General features: G+C 48.6%; 1 protein-coding gene and 1 pseudogene across 2 annotated transcripts; both read left to right on the forward strand.

Annotated features, from left to right (window-relative positions):
- Positions 1-1730: 1730 nt before the first annotated feature.
- LOC123326256 lies at positions 1731-1829 on the forward strand (annotated as a pseudogene).
- A 9398-nt stretch (positions 1830-11227) lies between these two features.
- On the forward strand, positions 11228-16570 carry THY1 (Thy-1 cell surface antigen). Of its 2 annotated transcripts, none has more exons than XM_021696330.2 (4): positions 11228-11296; positions 13540-13600; positions 14092-14427; positions 14997-16570. In XM_021696330.2, the coding sequence occupies exons 2-4, from the start codon at positions 13564-13566 to the stop codon at positions 15107-15109; spliced, it is 486 nt and encodes a 161-aa protein (XP_021552005.1). In that variant the 5' UTR covers positions 11228-11296; positions 13540-13563; the 3' UTR covers positions 15110-16570. The 2 variants fall into 2 exon arrangements, with proteins under 2 accessions (XP_021552005.1, XP_021552006.1); XM_021696331.2 differs by having other exon boundaries at positions 11244-11386.
- Positions 16571-20945: the final 4375 nt, after the last annotated feature.

Genomic DNA, 20945 nt, shown 5'->3' on the forward strand with positions numbered 1-20945 from the left:
TAATCTAACTTTATAATTAAAGGAATTAGAAAAGGAACAAATAAAGTCCAAGGATAGTAGAAGGAAGGAAATAATAAAGATCAGAGTGGAAATAAATGAAATACAGACCAAAAAAACTAGAAAAGATCAATGAAACTAAGAGCTGGTTTTTTGAAAAGACAAACAAACCCAACCCATCAAAAGAGAGAGAACTCAAATAAATAAAATCAGAAATAAAAGATAGATTACAATTGACACCACAGATATACAAAGGATTACAAGAAACTACTATGAGGGACACCTGGGTGGCTCAATCAGTTAAGCAGCCAACTCTTGGTTTCAGCTCAGATCGTGATCTCATGGTCATGAGATCCAGCCCCATGTCAGGCTCTGCACTCCATGCAGCTTGTGCTCCCTCTCTCTCTCTCAAAAAAATAAATAAAATCTTAAAAAAAAAAAAGAAAAGAAAGAAAAAAATACTATGCAAAGTTATACACCAACAAATTGGAAACCTAGAGGAAACAGATAAATTCCTAGAACCATATACAATCTTCCAAGACTGAATCAGGAAGAAAGAGAAATTCCAAATTCATTCTATGAGCCCAGCATTACCTTAATACCAAAACCAGACAAAAACACTAGAAAAGAAAGAAAGAAAGAGAAAGAGAGAGAGAGTAAGCCACTGGGTGGCTCAGTCGGTTAAGCATCCAATTCTTGATTTCAGCTCAGGTCTTGATCTCAGAGTTGTGAGTTCAAGCCCTGCATTGGGCTCCATGCTGGGTCTTGAACCTACTTAAGAAAGAGAGAGAGAGAAAGAAAAGAACAGGCCAATATTCCTGATGAACACAGATGCAAAATTCCTTAAAAAATATTAGCAAACTGAATTCAACAATATATTAAAAAGATGATTCACCACAATCAAGTGGAACTTATCCCAGGGATGCAAGGATGGTTCAATAACCACAAATCAATCAACATGGTACTCCATATTAACAAAATGATGGGTAAAAGCATCTCATATGAGATGCTATGAGCATCTCAATAGATACAGAAAAACATTTGAAAAAAATTCAACATCCATTCATGATAAAAACTCTCAACAAAATGGGTATAGAGGGAACATGCCTCAACATAATAAAGGCCACATATGACAAAATCACAGCTAACATCATAGTCAATGGTAAAAAGCTGAAAGCTTTTTCTCTAAGATCAAGAACAAGACAAGAATGTCCACTTTCACCACGTGTATTCAATATAGTACTGGAAGTCCTACCCATAGCAATCAGACAAGAAAAAGAAATAAAACACATCCAAATTGGTAAGGAAGAAGTAAAATTGTCACTATTTGCTGATGACATGATACCATAAAGAGAAAACCCTGAAGACTACACACACACACACACACACACACACAAGCAATCTGTTAGAATAAACAAATTCAGCAAAGTTTCTGTATACAAAATTAATATACAGAAATCTGTTGTGTTTCTACACACCAATAATAAACTAGCAGAAAGAGAAATTAAGAAAACAATCCCATTTACAATTGCATCAAAAAGAATAAAATACCTAGGAATAAATTTAACAAAGGAGGTGAAAGAGCTATACTCTGAAAACTATAAGATATTAATGAAAGAAATTGAAGATGACTCAAATAATGGAAAGATATACCATGTTCATGAACTGAAAGAATATTGTTAAAATGTTCATACTACGCAAAGCAATCTACAGATTCAATGCGATCCCTATCAGTGCTCACTTCAGCAGCACGTATACTAAAAGTGAAACAATACAGAGAAGATTAGCATGGTCCCTGCACAAGGATGACATGCAATGCAATCCCTATTAAAATACCAGCAGTATTTCTCACAGAACTAGAACAAAAATCCTAAAATTTTTATGGAACCACAAAAGACCCCAATAGCCAAAGCAATATTGAGAAAAAAGAACAAAGCTGGAGATATCACAGTCTCAGATTTCAAACTTTACTATAAAGCTATAGAAAAAAAACAGTACAGTACTGGCACAAAAACAGATACACAAATCAATGGATTGGAATAGACAGCCCAGAAATAATCCCACACTTATATTGTCAATTTTTGACAAAGGAGGCAAGAAGATACAATGGATAAAAGACAATCTTCAGTAAGTGGTATTGGGAAAACTAGACAGATACATGCAAAAGAATGAAACTGGACCATTTTCTCAAACCATACACAAAAATAAACTATGAGGGTTCTAGAGGGGAGGGAGTTGGGAGGATGGATTAGCCTGGTGATGGGTATTAAAGAGGGCATGTACTGCATGGAGCACTGAGTGTTATATGCAAACAATGAATCATGGAACACTACATCAAAAACTAATGATGTAATGTATGGTGATTAACATAACAATAAAAAATTTTTTAAAAATGGATTACAGACCCAAATGTAAAACCTGAAGCCATAAAAATCCTAAAAAAAAAACATAGGCAGGACGCCTGGGTGGCTCAGTTGGTTAAGCGACTGCCTTCGGTCCCTGGATCGAGTCCCGCATCGGGCTCCCTGCCCAGCAGGGAGTCTGCTTCTCCCTCTCCCACTCCCCCCTCTTGTGCTCTCTCTCTCTCTCACTCTCTCTCTCTCAAATAAATAAATAAATAAATAAATATTTAAAAAAAAAAAAAAACCATAGGCAGTAACCTCTTATACATCAGTCTTAGCAATATTTTTTTAATTTGTCTCCTCAGGCATTGGCAATAAAAGCAAAATAAACAATTGGGACTACATCAAACTAAAAAGCTTTTGCACAATGAAGAAAACCATCAACAAAATGAAAAGGCAACCTCCTGAATGGGGAAAGATATTTGCAAATGATATATCTGATAAGGAGTTAATATCCAAAATATATAAAGAATTCATACAACTCACCTCCAAAAACAAACAAAAACAATCAATGTTATTAAAAAATGGCCGGAGAACCTGAATAGACATTTTTCCAAAGAAGACATATCATGACCAACAGACACATGAAAAAGATGTTCAATATCGCTAATCATCAGGGAAATGCAAATCACAACCACTATGATATTACCCCACACCAGTCAGAATGGCTAGTATCAAAAAGACAAGAAATAAGCACTGGCAAGCATGTGGAGAAAAGGGAACCCTGGTGCACTGTGGGTAGGAATGTAAATCAGTGCAGCCACTATGGAAAACAGTATGGAGGTTCCTCAGTAAATTAAAAACAGAACTACCATATGATCCATCAATTCCACTTCAGGGTATTTACACAAAGAAAATGAAACACTAACAATATAGGCACCCCTATGTTTATTGCAACTTTACAATAGCCAGGATATGGAGGCAACCTATATGTTCACTGATAGATGATTGGATAAAGATGTAGTAGATGTACACAATGGAATATTACTCAGCCACAAAAAAGCAAGAAACATGGATGGTATCATGCGAAGTGAAATAAGTCAGACAGAGAAAGACAAATAGCATAGAATTTCATTTATATGTGGAATCTAAAAAACAAAACAAATGAAAAACCAGAAACAGACATAAATACAGAGAACAAACTAGTAGTTGCCAGAGAAGAGGGAGATGAGGGAATGGGCAAAATAGGTGAAGGGAATTAGGAGGTATAAACTTCCAATTATAAAATAAATAAGTCACAGGGATGAAAAGTAGAGCATAGGGAATACAGTCAACAGTATTGTAATGCCTTTGTATGATGACAGAGGATAACTACACTTACCATGGTGAGTGTTTCATAATGTATGTAATTGTGGGATCACTATGTTGTACACCTGAAACTAATATTACACTGTATGTTAACTGGAATTTAAACAGAACCTTTAAAAAATATGTATGTCAACTATATGCCAGATAGATGATAGATAGATAGATAGATAGATAGATAGATAGATAGATAGATAGATAAAATTGAGAAGTAACTTCGTGCTGGGGCTCCAGAGAGATACAACAGTAAACAAGACAGACACAGACCCTGACCTCAAGGCAGTGTCTATCATACCACCTTGCTTCCCCAGAAGCAGGCCTCTACCACCCTAGCCAGACTCTGAACCCACTACAAGAGTAAAAACAACCTGGGCAGGAGAGGGTCCGCATGGCCCTGTGTTCATCCCCTATTCTGACTCTAGAGTAATCTTTCTAAAGAATGCATCTCTCTGGCCATGTCACACCCTTCATGTAGACCACCGATGATTCCTCATCACCCACACCCAAACAGACAAGGGCTTTCTTGGAAGGTCTTCCCCATTTTTCCAGTGTCCCCTCTCAACATTCACTGCCTCAGACAACTCCAAACTGCCTGCATTTTCCCACACCCACTTTGCTTTTTCTCTATGTCTTTGTTCATACCATTTCCTCTGTCTTAATGCCCTTCCTTCTCTTCATCTGATTTATTTGTTATCTATTGCTGTGTATCAAACCACTCAGACTAGTAACTAAAGGCAACAACAATTCTGTGAAACAGCAGTTTGGTTAGAGATAGCTGAAACAGTGCATACATATGCTCCAAACTGAGTTGGCTGGGCTCACCCATGCACTGTGGTCAGCTGACAGGTGCACTGGGGCTGGATGCTCTAAGAGGGGCTCACGCAGTGTCTAGCCATTGGGTGAAGTTGCCAGCTGGAACATTTCAGCTCAGGTCTCTCCCCATGGCTAGCCTGGGCTCCTCACATGCCAAGGGGGTTCCAAGAAGCAAACCCTAATGGGCAAGCACTTATGAAGTCTCTGCCTGTGTCACAGTTGCTGAGGTCACATCTGCTGAGGACTAAAGCATGTCATATAGCTAGCCCAGAATCAGTGTGGAAGAGGTGTGACTCACTGGGGGGGCCATTAACGTAGCAATCTAAGAGTCTGCCCTCTACCCCTACCTAATGCACACACAGCCTTCCACATGTGAAATTTATTCATCCTTCCCAAAACACCCAAAATAGTATCCAATCATACACCGGGCTCAAAGTCCATGATCTCACAATGTGCAGCAAGTCTGGAGGTGGCTGAGCCTCCTGGGGTACAACTCCTCACATGTGGCTCCTTTTGATCCAAAGACCTGTAACTAATGAGACAAGATGTCTGCCCTCCATGTGCCCAGCATATAGTCGTGAAGCAAGCATAGGAGAGCCTCAACAGATACTCCCATTAAAAGAGAGAGAAATAAGGAGGCACATAGTGATCACTGACTCAAAGCAATTCTGAAATCCAGTCAGATTCTGTTATCAGGACCCTTCCTTTGGAGGCAGGGATGTTCCTTGAATAGAGTACAGTTCTCCTTGGCATCTAGTTACACCTGCTGGGCTCCTGGTTCTGCCCTCTGAGAAGATTTTCTTTTCCATAAGAGAAGGCCTTTGTGAATATTGGCCAGTCTTCTATCCATAGATAGTTGGTGGCCCAGAGGCCTCTTTTCACTTTTTAACTATTTCAGTTCCTTTCAGCCCAAACTCACAGAGTCTTTTCCAAAACAATAATCTTCGAAACTTGATGGTTTTTCTACAAGTATTATTGGGTTCACTTCTTGCTCCAAAAGCCACATATATAGTTAATTTCAAGAAGACTCTACTTCAGCTATAAAACAACATCTTTACTATTCTTAGAAACCCTTCTGTTTAACTGAGAAGGTCTACTAGGCACCACCTTAAATCCTCTTGGGGTCTTAACAAAGGTTCTACAATTCATGCCCTTGATTTCATCTTTACCTTTAGGCCAGTTCTTACTTGGGGAATCTGCTGTCTGCTGGAGAGACTGGAAATGAGAACTAGTTTTCCTTTCTAACCCAGCAAACTAGACAGATCCTTATTTAGCTCATCTCTCCATTATAACACCTGACATGCCAGCTGGAAGCACCCAGATGGCACTTTTAACATCTCACCTCTACATCTCTTAAGCCAAACCCACAAATTCATTAGGCGCACTTTATGCCGGTGGCCTTAACACTATATAATACTCATCAGCCTTGGTCCAAGCAGTTTCCAGCTCCCTTTCCAGGGCACTCACAACTCTTGCTGCCTCTCATTCAAGCCTTCACCCACCACCCAGTTCCAAATGCCACATGTTTGGGCTTTTAAGACAACACCACAATTCTAGGTACCAATTTAGTTATCATATTTGTTTGTTACATATATGTTTGTTACATAACAAACCACCTAAAACAATAGCTTAAAACCACCACCATATTGTTAACCTCATGAATTCTGTGGACAGATTTGTCTCTGTCCCACAACATTTGGGGCCTTGGTTTGAAAATGTGAGCATCTAGGTGGATAACTCAAACAGCTTTGGTGCTAAGATTATCTGGAAGCTTCTTTATCTACATGTCTGGAGCCTGGGTTGAAATGACTCTGAAGGTTAACTTCTCCTGGGACTGTCTACCAAAGTGCCTACATAATGCCTCTCCATGTGACTAGGGCTTCCTTACAGCATGGCCTCAGGACACTCAGGCATTTTATACAGTGGCCATAAGAGGGAGCGTTCCAGCAAACAAAGTAAAAGCTACATGGCCTTTTAAGATCTAAATTCAAAAGTCTTGGGGCACCTGGGTGGCTCAGTCGGTTAAGCATCTGCCTTCAGCTCAGGTCATGATCTCAGGGTCCTGGGATCGAGCCCCGTGTTGGGCTCCCTGCTCAGCAAGGAGTCTGCTTCTACCCCTCCCTCGGCCCCTCCTCTCCCCCCGGCTTGTGCACTCTCTCTCAAATAAATAAATAAAATCTTTCTTTTTAATAAATAAATAAATAATCAAAAGTCTTTTAGCATCATTTCTGCCCTATTCTATTGACTGAAGCAGTTACCTCCCCATTGAGATTCATGAGGGGACACAGACTTTACTTCTTGATGAAGCGATACCAAAGAATTTGTATCCAGGTTTTAGAACCACTTTAGTAGGCTTACCTGGGATGGTTTATTTCTGTTCTATGTGGCATCAGTTTGGATTACACATGCTTTTGTGATCACTCATGTGGCAGTCAACTGGGGGCTAGGTGATCCTAAATGGTGGTTGATATAAACTGAGGCACCTCAGTTTACATGGCCAAGCCCAGAATAAACATGGAAGGGAATCACACAAAAGGCATGGGTACTGGGATGCATCATTCATTGGAGACCATTAATGTAACAATCTACCATACCTGGGCAACTCTCGTTCATCTTTAAAGACTCAATTCATATCTCACCTCCCTGTCTGACAGCCTGGGTCATCACTTGCCCCTCCTTTGCAGTCCCACAATACTCTATACACATCCTACCATTGCCCTTACCATACTGCTTTCTAACTCTATACCATTTCTGTTTCCACCATTGGACAAGCCTTTGAAGGTAGAGATTGTGCTCTGTTGATCTTTGTAATTCCAGGGTCTAGCCCTGTGCCTAGAACATTGCACCTAGATCAATAATGTCTTTTAGGGCGCCTGGGTGGCTCAGTTGGTTAAGCGACTGCCTTCAGCTCAGGTCATGATCCTGGAGTCCCGGGATCGAGTCCCACATCGGGCTCCCTGCTCAGCGGGGGGTCTGCTTTGCCCTCTTCCCTCTCGTGCTCTCTGTCTCTCATTCTCTCTCTCTCAAATAAATAAATAAAATCTTAAAAAAATAATAATGTCTTTTAATTATTTAATTATACACCCATGAATAAAGTTTTTAAATAAATGTTGAGGGGCGCCTGGGTGGCTCAGTCAGTTGAGCCTCTGACTATTGATTTTGGCTCAGGTCATGATCCCAGGGTCCTAGGAACAAATCCCATGTTTCTCTCCCTCTCCTTCAATCAAACCATCAATCAATCAATAAATAAAATGTCAAATATTATATCTCCATTGGTGCTCTGCTCTCTTGCCCTCTGCCCTGTGTTCTAAGAGATAACTTTTATTCTTTGTCATACTCTCCAACCAAATATGCACTTCTTCAGAGAGTGACCTCACTTGGGGAGTTGACCTCAACTAGAGATTAGGAGAGGAAGCAGAGTGTAGAGCCCTTGATTCCAAGATTTTTGAATTTCACAGACTAGTCACATTTCCAAAGAAATTTGCAGCTCAACAAGAAGTTACCAAATTTCTTTTTTTCTTTTTTTGGCTTTGGACATTAAAAACCACATGCCTTCTACCACCGACTACCGCCACTTCAAAGAAGCAAAGAGATATAACCTTAGCATCAAAGCATAGGCCTTCTCAAGGAAGGGCAGGTATTTGCCATAAGACCGCAATTAGCCCCAAATTAGGACTCAACAGTATGTGCTGTCTTGACATGAAAAATCTGGAGCACCTCAACAGCCTAACCACAAGTCCTCCTTCCAACTTAGTTTCTGCTAATAAGTTCCCCTAGCCAACCCACCCTCCTTATCATGGGGATGAGGCACAATTCCTGACTATCTCTGAGTAGTGGGCTTCAGTTCCATGCCAACCCACAGAATTATTCAGCAAGCCAATGCTTAACAAACAAAGCCTACCTCCCATAGCTCCTGGCTGTTCACTCCGCTCCTGTGCAACTTCTGTGTGTGGTGCCCTCCTCTGGGCTGTGAGTATACGTGACTAATAAGCTGCTGTCCATCTCATCTGTCTGGTGTCAGGGGTCATGTGTTCAGCCAGCTCCAAAACCCAGGTGTAAAAATCCCTCCCTTATCAACACAGTGAAGAGGAGGTGATCAGAACAAGGGGGCAACCTCACAGCTATATTTAGACTATCCCACACTGTACTTGCTTTTTTTATTCACTACGGACCAGTGAAATCAGTCTAGTAGAAGTCAGAAGGCCCACCCTGGGAGCAGTGGAAAGCACTGTATGTGGAGTCAGGAGATCTAGGATATAGCCAGTCCTAACAGTGCTCCAAAGTATTTGTTGGTCCTTTGACAAATCCTTCCCCTCTTGGACCTCAGTCCGCAGCTATAAAATGATGGGATGGCTTCTGTCACTCTGTGACAGACAACTGCCATACCCTCTAGAGTCCACACTCCCCTCCCCTTCCTGAACTAAAGTGCTTGGGGACCTAGAAAGTAGGCCAGGTCCTCATAACCTTATCAAAATAGTACAGCTAGGTCTTCCATCCAGCAACACTCAGAGACTCTGCCCTAGAGTAGGAAATAGCAGCCAGGGTCATGTCTAGCCAGAGCCCAGATATCTTCTGTAGTTAAGAGGCCCCTGGGTATCCACATGTTCTGCCAAAAAAAAAAAAAAAAAAATGTCTCCAGTCCCATCCGTATGTGTGCGTGTGTATATGTGTGTGTGTGTGTGTGTGTGTGTGTGTGTGTGTGTGTGAGAGAGAGAGAGAGAGAGAGAGAGAGAGAGAGAGGAGGGTTAGGCCCCAGCCTAAAGCAACTGTGCTCTAATAGGAAAGACCCCCCCGGACTGACAATCAGAAAGCTGTTAACCAGGAGAGACCACATAAGTGCATTGACAGGGAGGAGGCCAGTGTTTCTGGAATGTAGCCAGAAGATGAATGGGCAAGATGAGGTAGTGGTGAAGGCTGACACCCAGGAGCCAGGACATCCAGGGCCTTAAAAATCATTGTGCAGACAATGAGAAGCCAGGTGACCTGATCTCTGAAGAGAGCCGGTCTTACCAGACCAGCGTTTTGCACTCCCCAGATCCTGGGGAGCTTGTGAAAAGTGCAAACACATGCAGCATACTGCTAGACAAGGGAGATCCCAGGCAGGCAGGGACAACTGCATTTTTCATAAACCTCCCCCACCCCCCGCCGGAGCTTCTATTGTTTACCCCAGTGAATGGCCCCTAGACTAGACCATCCTCGAAACTCATTCCAGTTAGAAAGTCCCATCACTCTGAGTGCCGGGAGGCCACCTAACCTCCCAGGGAGGGAGAGGGAAGTGAATCTCCCACTTGCTAGCCCAGGGATGACTTCCAACAGTAGCACTGCAGTAATGGAAACTGCAGTTAAGGTGCCAGGCTGACTTCTGTGAAGAAATAGGAGAATGGGCAGGCAGATGGCAGGGAGGCAGGGCCAGCGCACAGGATGTCCCAGCCAGAATTCACAAAGAGGCCATGAGGATGCAAATCAAACAAATAAACCTTTGATTAAAAAAATGCACTTCACCTGTGGGTGGGAGAGACCAGTCATTGGCACTGGCCATGAAAAAAAGAAAAAAGATCCAAAGGCTTCTGGCGACTTGAAATTGAATTGATAGGGCTAGGGTGGGTGCCTCACGGGATTAAGAGCCTGGTTTCCTCTATTCCTTTCTAGATGGTCCTGTCTCCTCCCCTTCCCCTCAGTTCCACAGTGTCCCCTCCCACTGGGCTGGGATGCAGGGGTGGAGTGCCTCAGTACTGAGGACATTCGGTTCCACAGCCCAGGGTGACTGGCCAGTTCTCCCACTTACTAGCCATTGAAACAGGATGGGGAGTGGGATGGGATGAACCCAGCACATTTTTGTGGGGTCAACACAGCCATGGATGTAATGCGCCTGGCGCAGTGCTCGGTAGAAAACAGTATTCCTTCTCTTGTCTGAAGACCAAACAAGCAGACACAACTCAGGGTCGAGGTGGGGCAGGAGGAGGGGAGGGGAGGGTCAGGAGGAGTATATGAAATCGAGAACATTCTAGCTCTCTGTTCCGGGAGATGCCAGCCCAGAAACTGAGGGAGACTGAGTACCCCAGAGCAGAAAGCCCCTGAAGGATCGGGTGTTCTAGGATGGATGAGGGAGTGGGGCAGGGCTCAGGACCAGGAAGGATGGGATGCAGTGCCTGCCTTGCCTCTGAAAGGCTGCTCCAATGTGGAAAAACACCCCACCATCTTCCTTTGGAGAAAGCCTGGAATATTCCAACTCCAAAACTTCTCACTGGAGCCTCCAGGGAGGTGGGCTCCAGCTGAAAAGGAAAGGAGGAGGCGGGAGGAGGCGGGGCACTGACCAAAGGGGAGGGTTGCTGGCCTGCATCCTCCACTCCTTACTCCTTGGTTTTCCCACAGGCTTCTGAAGCCTAAGTCAGAAGAAAGGGTTAAAGCCTAAAATGGGGAGCAATCATTTCGGGGTTCTGGAAGGCAGCTAGCGTTCCCCGCATTGCCCCACCCTGATCCTCGGGGCCCTGAGCCCTCCCATCCCTGGCCTGGCCTGGCCTGGCAGCCAGAGAGTGAGGTCCGCCTTCTGCGGCAGACGGCCACTCTCCCACATCTATACCCGACCGCCTCCTCCTTCCTCCTCCCGATGCCATCCTTCCTCGCTCCCCCCTCCCTAGGCTCTGATTGGCCGCGTCCCCGGGCCCTCCCCGCTCCTCCACTCCCACCCCTGGTGAAAACTGCGGGCGCGGGCAGGGTGCAGCCACTGGAGGCGGCGGTGCGTCCGGGGGAGGCTACAGCGGCGGAGGACAGGAGCCCAGGTGGGAGCGGGAGCCAGGGCGGGACCCGGGGCGCTGGGAGAGGCCCCAAGCGCCCAGGCAAGCCCTCCCAACCCGAGGCTTCGAGAAAAGGTTCGGGGGCGCCCTGGCAAGGAGCCTCGCCGTGCTTGGGTAGGGGGTCTGCTTCCCAAGTTGGGGGGGAGCGGGACGCAACTGCTGCAGGCCAGGGGCCGTGCCGCACGCCGCCTTTTGCGGAAGGCGCTCCCCGGTTTTCACCCCCTGAGGGGACGGTTGCCTGGGGCTGGGGCGCAGGAGGAGAACCGGGACGAAAAGCGCCAAGGACAGCCTTGGGTTCTGTTCTCCACGCAGACGTCCCCAAACCTAGCTCGCAAAGACGTGGGGCGGGGGCCGCGACATTGCGGGAGACAACGGATGACCTAGAGGTGGAGGGAATCTCTGCCCTGCGACCTCGCAGCGGGCTGGGTGCGGGGCGTCAAAGGACAGGGAAACCGCAGTGCCTCGGGCGGGGACTGGAAGGCGGGCAGACGGGGGAGGGGAGAACTGGGAAAGGATGAGAGGGGGAAGGGGGACCTCAATTGGGAGAGGAGACGGGTGGAATACGGAAACGGAATGAGGGTGGGGCTAGCCGAACGGGGGTGGGCGGGTGCGGGGGCTGGAGAGGGAGGGAGTGCAGAACTTCTCTGGGTTCTGGGCTGCGGGGACACCAGGCAGAGGAAATGAAAACATCTGTGCCTCCCCTGCCGCTCTCTAACCATCCCTTTGGCTCTCCATCCCTCTCCGCCCCCAGCCCCATTTCATCCCCGTTCTAGCCCAGGCTTCCCCTTTTCGCTCCTAGATCTCGAGCTCGCACCTCCGTAACTCAGTGTGTGCGAATCAGAGCCAGATGCTGACCCCCTCTCTTCCCCAGCAGCACCCCCCGGGACCCTCTCGGTTATATTTCCGAAGAGTGTACCGACTGCAGCTCCTGGGCGCTGCAGGACCCCAGCCTCGCCTGGCCGCAGGACAGAGCGCCAGGGGGGCCTTGGATGCAGCCAGCGGTACACCCATCAGGGCCCCGTGGGCCCTCCCAGGCGCAAGCCCCTCCTGTGTGGCCTCTCCCTGGCCAGCATCAGTGCGGACAGGCCAGGCTACCTGCTCCGTGACACCAGGATGTTGATCCAGACTAGGCTTTGAAAAAAGGCAGGGCACAGAGCTTAGGCAAGGGAGTCTATTGAAGCCAGACTGGAAAACTGCAGGCCCAGGAGGCCTGCCCAGAGAGCTGGACATTTGGAAACATCTTGGTTCCTATGCAATCAGAGAACATATGCAATCAGAGAGCACTGTGTGCCTTAGCTGTGTGCCAACTACGGGCCCATCTGGAAGCACCTTAGCCACACAGCCCTTTCTAGAGGAAGGGAATTAACATTTATGGGTCACTCACTATGGAGCAGTCCTATTGGCAGATGTTAGTCATTCTTCTTAATCCCCATCACAACCCTGTGGGTATCTAAAGTTCCTTCATTCATTCATTCAGGATCTTTTGAGCATCTATTATATGCCAGGAACTGTTTGGGCATTAGGGATTTTCTTCTGAACAAGAAACAGAAAATTCCCCGAATGGGGAGTTCTTGTGTAATGGGTAGAATTTTAGTGTTTCAAGATAAAGAGAGCTCTGGAGATTGCCTGCACAACGATGTGAGTGAATATAACACCACTGAATTGTACACTTAAAAATGATTAAGACAGGGGCACCTGGGTGGAGCAGTCAGTTAAGCCACTGACTCCTGGTTTCAGCTCAGCGTCCTGATCAAGCGCTGGGTCGCACTAGGCAGGGGGCACAGATCTGCTTGAGACTCATTCCCCCTCCCTCTCCCTCGGCTCCTCCCCCCTCCCTTGCACACGTGGTCTCTCTCTCTAAAATAGACAAATCTTTTTAAAAAATGATTAAGGTAGTAAATTTCGCACTAGCTCTACTTTGCCACAATTAGGAAATAGGATGTCCCTGCCTTCCTGAAGGAAAAAGGAAATGGTCAAAATCACTTTACTCCAAGTTTTCCACACAGAGACACACCATCATACGGTGTGTTCTCCCTCCCTTTACTTTCCCCAAGGGGGGAAGCACCAAGTGGCAGTGTCATGTTCACTCGTAAGTGGGAGGGGAGGACCGCAGAGAGAAGCTTGCATGCCTGCCACGGCCATGTGTCCCAGAGGCCCCCAGCCCTAGCAGTAAGTGTGGGCCCACCTGCCCCACCTCCTGGCTGATTCCTATACTGTCGCACCCCCAGATCAAGGACTGAGCTCCGGGCACCATGAACCCCACCATTGGCTTCGCTCTTTTGTTGACAGGTACTGGGCAAGGGGCAGGGCTGGGATTCTAAGCACCTTAGCTTCCTTCCCTTCAGAGAAGCTAGCTTCTTCCTCCCAACCTCAGAAGGGGGAGGTGGTTGAGGAGAGAGGGCTCTTTTTCATCCCTAAATCTGCTGAGTAACCTAGTTCATCTTCTGGCTGCCTGAGGCGGTTTTTGGAAAAAACAGCCCACTGAGTCTGCCCCATACTGAGCTGGAATCTCCAAATGGGAACCGGGAGCCTACATCAACTCCCCAAGATCTCCTGCCCGCCCCGGGGATGCCCAAGACTAAAGAAGATGAGGAAAGGAGGCTGGGTCTGCAGCAGAAAAGCAGAAGTGGCCCACAGGGACCTCTGGGGTGGGGAGAGGGGCCCAAAGAGCAGACCCTTGTGCCCTCCCTGGCCAGACCATTCTCTCCTATTACTGTGGGTGGGAGGCCCCCTGCTCTGCAGCCCCCCCCCAATTCGGGAGTGGGCACCACTGGTGCCAGTCTTGCAGGGAGTCCGTGGGCAGGAAGTGACCAGCCTGACAGCCTGCCTGGTGGACCAGAGCCTTCGTCTGGACTGCCGCCACGAGAATACCACCACCTCGCCCATCCAGTATGAGTTCAGCCTGACCCGGGAGAAAAAGAAGCACGTGCTCTATGGCACTATGGGGGTGCCTGAGCACTCATACCGCTCCCGAACCAACTTCACCAGCAAGTACAACATCAAGGTCCTCTACTTATCCAGCTTCACCACGAAGGACGAGGGGACGTACACATGTGAACTCCGGCTCTCTGGCCAGCCTCCCGTCACCTCCAGCAAGACTGTCTCTGTGCTCAGAGGTGAGGCAAGCTCTCAACAAGGCCAAGTGAGCTGGGAGAGGGAGGCTAGGGAGGAGAGGGCTGGCTAGGACAGCAGGTAGTCCCCTTGGCCGGGCCAGAGACAAGAGGAGCCCCAGAACCTCTCTCTTCCCCCCGCCCCCCAGCAGCGGCTGCCTGGCGCCCTGGGGAACCACTGCCTACTGTGTGTATGTGGGGAAACGCTGGGGGGACAGTGAGACAGGCGGAACGGTGTCGCAGACACTTCTACCATGACTGGGCAGATCACCTGGCCTCCCCAATCCTCCTCCACCCCCGCCCAGAAGACAGGAATGACACTAGCTACCTCACCCACAGTTTCCTTTTGAAGATGCTCGATAAAAGATTTGATATGATGTTTGTTCAAGAGCTCAGGAACCTGCAAATGGGAAAAATAGTTGGTTCTCCTAGAGCAGACTGGCCCTGGTTCCAGCTAAGACATCGTGACACCAGCCTGCCCAAGGGAATAGGCCCCAGCTCGGGGCCTGTGCCTGCCTGAATCCCGGTCCCTCTTCATTCCTGCCCTGTGTCTCCCCCCCATTCTCTCTCCACAGACAAACTGGTCAAGTGTGAGGGCATAAGCCTGCTGGCCCAGAACACGTCGGGGCTGCTGATGCTCCTGCTCTCCCTGCCTCTCCTGCAGGCCATGGACTTCATCTCCCTGTGATTGCCCAGTCCAGAGACGAGTTGCTGAGCCCCTCCCCGCATCCCTCACACATCTTGAGGAGCAATGGGGACCCCGCCCCTCATAAGGAATCCCACTGCCGCATGCATCACCTACCCGCCCCTCCGCCCCCCTGCCACCCTCTCCGCACGCCCCTGGCTGTCTTTTTTTTTTTTTTGTACTCTTGGTGCCAGAGTTGCTTCTGTCTGGTTTATCCTTCTTTTTCTTTGGGAATTTGTGAAAAGGGAAGCCAGGGTTGGGGACGTGATGGAGAGTGAGGGCATGGGAGGGGTAGAAGGATAGAGGGGTCCCAGTCCCAGGGGGACAAGGTGGGGTCATCCTTGCCCACCAGGACCAGCAGCCTGGGAGAGACCTGGAGGAGGAGGTGCATCTGGGCCTAGCACATCCCTCAGCAGGCGGGGATGGTGCCCGAAGACGCCGGATGTGAGGGCACTGCCAAGCATTTGTGGCCCATCACAAGAGGAAAGAACTGAATGTCTCCAGGAGCATTCTCTGCCACAGCAAGAAGCCGTCCTTTTACCACTGCAGAGGTCCCCTAGGGGCCTTGGGCCTGGTGTGGCCCAGTGAAAAAGCAGATTCTGCCTGGGAGCAGTGCTAATGGAGGGCTGGAGACGGGGTAGAAGAGAGCGTCCATCATCCCTCTCTACCTGATGAAAATAAAATGAAGAGCCTACTGTCCCTCACTGCCTCAGCCAGCAGTTGAGAGCGTGGCAGAGGACCAGCCTCCTCCCAGCCTGTCCCAAGCTCCTACGAGCTTCCAGATCTCTGACCTGGAGGCAGTAAGCCAGGCCAGGTGGAGTCCCAGAGCAGAGGAGAGTTTGGCCCAAGTGTTTGGGAGGCTCTTCTTTCCCTGCCGGCTGGCGGCTGAGCCTTCCGACAGCCCTCTGCCCCACAGGTCTGGCTTCTCGGGGACCTGGGGGACTGGAGGGGGTCTGCAGCAGCCCGTGGAGTGAGACCTGTATGCAGGACATGCCTCGACAGATGGCTTTTCCCAACACCCAGCTCCCCGCCCCCCGCCCTCCCCACCCCGGCAGCTGTACCCTGTCCTGTGACTGTAGAGTGCACCACAGCTTAATAGTATCTCACTGAGGACAAAGAGAACTGCACAATAAAACCAAGCCTCTGGAGAATGCCTCCCTGCCTTCCTCTGCTTTGCTCCTCCGTCTGTCCCCAGGCCCGCCTCCCTTCCCCTAGCAGCGCATCTAGGAGCTCCGAACTGCCACCTTGAACTCTCCCTCTTCCCTGCCTTCATCAGCCCTTCCCCTCCCCTGCTGCCCCCAGGTCTGGTTTCTCAGGGACCTGAGGGATTGGGGGGGGGGAGCCCTGCATGCTGGACTTTTCAGAACCACTCTAACATGGTACATTTGCCCCAATAAATGGATGTTCCATCTCCGTTGACTCACCTGGCAGGAACAACAGATAAACTTGCCCTTATGTGGCCCAATAGGCTAACAAGTGCTACGGGGTACAGTCTGCTTTTTCTTCTTGGATCTGGTTGTTCTCAGAAACGCCCCCTCAAGTGACATCTGCTAGAGAGAGGGGAGGTACTGGGGCACCGAGAGGAAGCACGGGAGGTGGCACAGTGGCAGCCCACATCATCAATATGTTAGGACAAGCATCTCTTCTTAAATCCGACACAGGCCTATATCCAGGACTGGGGGAGTGGGGGAGGGGCAGTCTGGGCCTGGCTCCCTCACCTAAAAGTCAATGAGTAGCATGTGAACATGCAGTCATCCTGGGGGTGCTAGGAGCTAGAATGGGACCACAGGGTGGTCCCAGGGTCCCCCAGAGAGCCTAACCAACTGCCTTTGCCAGGAAATGTGGGAGAAGAGGGTGGAGAGTATCCAGAGGCTTACTCATTTGGTATTCCCCACGATGTAGGCTGATTCTGAGCACTTACTTAAAGGCCCAGGCTCTAAATTCATGCCACTGGCTCCCACTTTCCCTGACACCTCCTATCGATGCCCATGCCCTGCCAGTGGCCGTGCAGTGACCACGCCCAAAGATGGCAAGAGGAGCCTACATGTTGGAGAGGGAGCTGCTTGGATCACCGACCATGAGGCCCACACCACTCAGCATGGCGCAGCCAGCCTGGTGTCTCCAGAGGACACCAGGGGACACAGACTCCTCTTGTTCTGCCCTGCTTGGAGCTTCGAGTGCCATGCCAAGAAAATAAAAAGAGCCTTTGTGGGGGAAGGGAGTTTGAATGCCACCCTTGGGGTAGTAAGAGTTAAAGCTGGAAGGACCTTCTGGAAGGAATTGGGAAGCCAGGTGTGAAGTCTCAACTCTGAGAATACCACCTGTGTAGAGCCTCCTATGGGGCCTTTGTCATACCCTGGGGTGTGGTTTCCCCTGGAGGTTAGCAGCCACACTCTACGGAGGGAGGGTCCTGGGGAGATGACGCTGCAGCCATACCTGGGGGAGGAGAACCTAAGGCCTGCAGCAGGTGGGGCTAGCTTAAGAAGCCACAGAGAGGCCATCAGAGAACCAGGGGCTCTAGGAAGGCAGGAAAAGAGAAGAGGGGAATGGGTGGGGGCAGGCGCCCTACAAGTTAAAGTCTGAGCCATCAGGCCTCACCATGTAAGTCAAGAAAGAGCATGCTGTGGGCTCTCAGAGGCAGGCCACAACAGCCATCTGGTCCTCTCTGGGCAAGTCGGGAGGTCTTATAGAGGCTGCAGGATGGCCACAGTGACATGGCTAATCCTGAAGAGGGCTGGAGCCTGTCCTGGTTCCTGCACACATGCCCCAGGCCCAACCCCATCAACCTACCCCCGACTCCTCCTCACCCTGTCCCATGTCCCCTTCAGCCATCTCGGTCCCTACCCTGGGGCATGGAATTCTTCTTGGCCGATAGCAACAGAGCCCCTTTCTACACCCCCATTTCTGACTGGATCATCCATGCAGACAGAGGACTAGCTGCAAAGGACACAGTGTGCAAGGGTCTCTCCAACATCTAGGGACTCCCTCGGGAAGGGCAAGGAGGTCACCATGAGGAGAACGCAGGGACTCTTTCACTGGCCAACCAATAAATCTATATGGTGTCCAGGGCACCTGTGATCTGCATCTTCCAGCCTCCTCCCAGTGTTTGTAGCTTCCATGCTGTGAAGGGCATGTCTGTCTTTACAGGAGAAAGCAGCCACCTCAGGTGAAGAGGAAATGTTGGAGCTGGATCCCTTCAGAGTCCTGGCAAAGCACGGGTGGGGGTCATCAGCTCTCTCCCACTCAGCCCATGACAAAGGTGGCATTGCCTTCCTGCCCAGGGCTCTCAGCTTCAGGAGACTCAGGCCCTGAATGCTCCCCCCGACCCCTCAGAGAGAAGCATGTCCTATGAAGACTCCCAGGAGGCATCACTGCCTAGAGGAAAGGTGTGGAAAGTGGACACACGGTGTAGGGGGCAACGTGGGACCAGTGGAAGAGTTCCGTGGAGGCCAAGTGTGGCTCCACAGCCAGAAGGGGCCCTGGATGGTGGGCAGCGCCCAGCAGTGGACATAGTCAGTGGAGGCCACGTGCCCAGTCTGCAGGAAAGCAATTCCCTGAATTCGGTGGGAGCCAGGACCGGATAACCCTGGTCACTTCACTCTTCAATGCCTCACTTCTCCACTGTTCCAAATCACATGGTTGGGCTGGATTCATTTATTTGTATAAAAACATTAAAGACCTGGCTCTGGGCCGAGAAGTAAAAGACACAGTCTCTGGCTGAGGAAATCTACAGTCCAGTAAGAAGCAAAGAACTGGGGGCGCCTGGGTGGCTCAGCTTTTAAGCGTCTGCCTTCGGCTCAGGTCATGATCCCGGGGTCCTGGGATCGAGCCCTGCGTCAGGCTCCCTGCTCAGCGGGAAGCCTGCTTCTCCCTCTTCCACTCCCCCTGCTTGTGTTCCCTCTCTCGCTGTGTCTCTCTCTGTCAAATAAATAAATAAAATCTTTAAAATAAATAAATAAATAAAAAGAAGCAGCAGCAGCCTAGGCACAAGGGAACTCTCTGGAATGCCTACATGAATGCATGTTTGCTGGGTCAAAACTCATCAAACTACATATTGAAAATGGGTGAATTTCATTAAATGTCAATTAGACCTCTCTAAGGTAACATGGGAATACATAAGTAGCCAGGCTAAAGGGCTTCCCAGAGGAGGATTCATGAGTAGGAGTTAGCACAAAAAGCGAGCTCTATGGTTTTATAAGCTGATTACAAAGAAAGAAACATTATTTTATTTCTTCTGTATCCTGAAAAACATGGGAAGAGAGAGGGGAAGCTATTGTGTGTTCAGTCTGAGGACAGGCCTTGGCCTCTCTTCTAGGGCAACTCACCACGGCTGGTTGTTATAACAGCTCCCTGAGCACATGGGCCCATCATCAGGAGCCCTGACCCAGTCAGTATTCATTCACACATTCACTAAGTGCACACTCCATGCCAGAAAGTATAATTCCCTGGGCGGGATGATGGGAACAGAGTAGTGAAGGAGACAGACAAGTTCCTACCCACAAAACGAACGCTGTCTACAGAGGATGGACATTAAGTAAACCAATGAGTTAAGTCTCATGAGTATAGACTGGGATCATCTCCATGTAGGAGGTGATAAGGGGACACTTTAGTTAAGACAACCCGGGAGAGCCTGAGGAGGGAATGTGAGGCAGAGACCTGGAAGAGAAGCCTGCCTTTTCAAAAACAGCAGGAAGTGCATGCAGGCTGAGAGGAACAGTAAGGGCGTGCTCAAGGTGTCCAGGCAAGAGATGGTACACCCTGATGTCCCTGAAGAGGCAGGCGTGAGCCAGGTCCCTTGGGGCATTGCAGGTCACAGTGAAAAGTTTGCATTTTATTCTAAGGGCGACGGGGAGGTGATAAAGGATTTGACCTACCTAATAATGTTTTTAGACGATCCCTCTTGCTGCTCAGTGGGAAATGGATTGGAGAAGGACAACAGTATAAGGACTATTACAGTAATCCTAGGAGACACTACGGCAGCTTGGACAAGAATTGTAGCGGTCAAAGTGGAGGGAAGTGGTGACGCAGTTAAAACTGAGAGGCCTGGTGAAATCTGCATAAGGTCTGTGGATTTTACAACATCTGTTTCCCCACTCTGATGTACGACGGCTATTAAGATGTTACTACTGGGGAAAACCGGGTGGAGGGTCCACAGGACCTCCTTATGCTATTTTTGCAACATCCCATAAATCTATAATTATTTTAAAATATTTTTTTTTAATTCTCAACAGCAAGCACACACCCAAAAAAAGATGGCAAGTACTAACTCCCGAGGGAGGAATAAAGGAATTCTTATCAGAGCACATTACCCGGCTTGGCTCTAAACAACACTCACATAGTCATCCTCATATATAAACACTGAACTGTCACGAGCACAAAACTTTAACCAAAAGTTGTGATAACACAGTCCTGGAGATGCAAGAAGGGTAAGTGTGTTTGGGGAGGGGGCACAAAACAGGCATATAAGATAGCTAAACCTCATTCCCACGGGTGAAAGTAAACAGATAATACTAGAAACTGAAAACGCAGGAAAGAGTTATCTATACGAGAAATTCTAAAGTACAGACGTAAATGACAGAAAAACTAACCAAAATAGTTGAGAGTGGTTGCTTTGGGAAATGAGAATTCAGAATGGGGAAACAGACTGCTTTTATGTAATAAACCTAGGAATATAATACTCTTTTTTCTCTATAAATATATCAGTGCTAGGCAATAAAAAATATATTTAAAGAAATATGTTGGGGGCGCCTGGGTGGCTCAGTTGGTTAAGCGACTGCCTTCGGCTCAGGTCATGATCCTGGAGTCCCTGGATCGAGTCCCACATCGAGCTCCCTGCTCA

The sequence above is a fragment of the Neomonachus schauinslandi genome, chromosome 11 (genome assembly GCF_002201575.2).
Source record: "Neomonachus schauinslandi chromosome 11, ASM220157v2, whole genome shotgun sequence".
Classification (NCBI taxonomy): Eukaryota; Metazoa; Chordata; class Mammalia; order Carnivora; family Phocidae; genus Neomonachus; species Neomonachus schauinslandi.

Bases quoted from the DNA above. Each gene is read 5' to 3' on its own strand.
- THY1 (XM_021696330.2), top strand. From the start codon at position 13,564: ATGAACCCCACCATTGGCTTCGCTCTTTTGTTGACAG. The intron at 13,601-14,091 runs GTACTGGGCAAG...CACTGGTGCCAG, and splicing joins CTTCGCTCTTTTGTTGACAG to TCTTGCAGGGAGTCCGTGGG. The intron at 14,428-14,996 runs GTGAGGCAAGCT...CTCTCTCCACAG, and splicing joins GACTGTCTCTGTGCTCAGAG to ACAAACTGGTCAAGTGTGAG.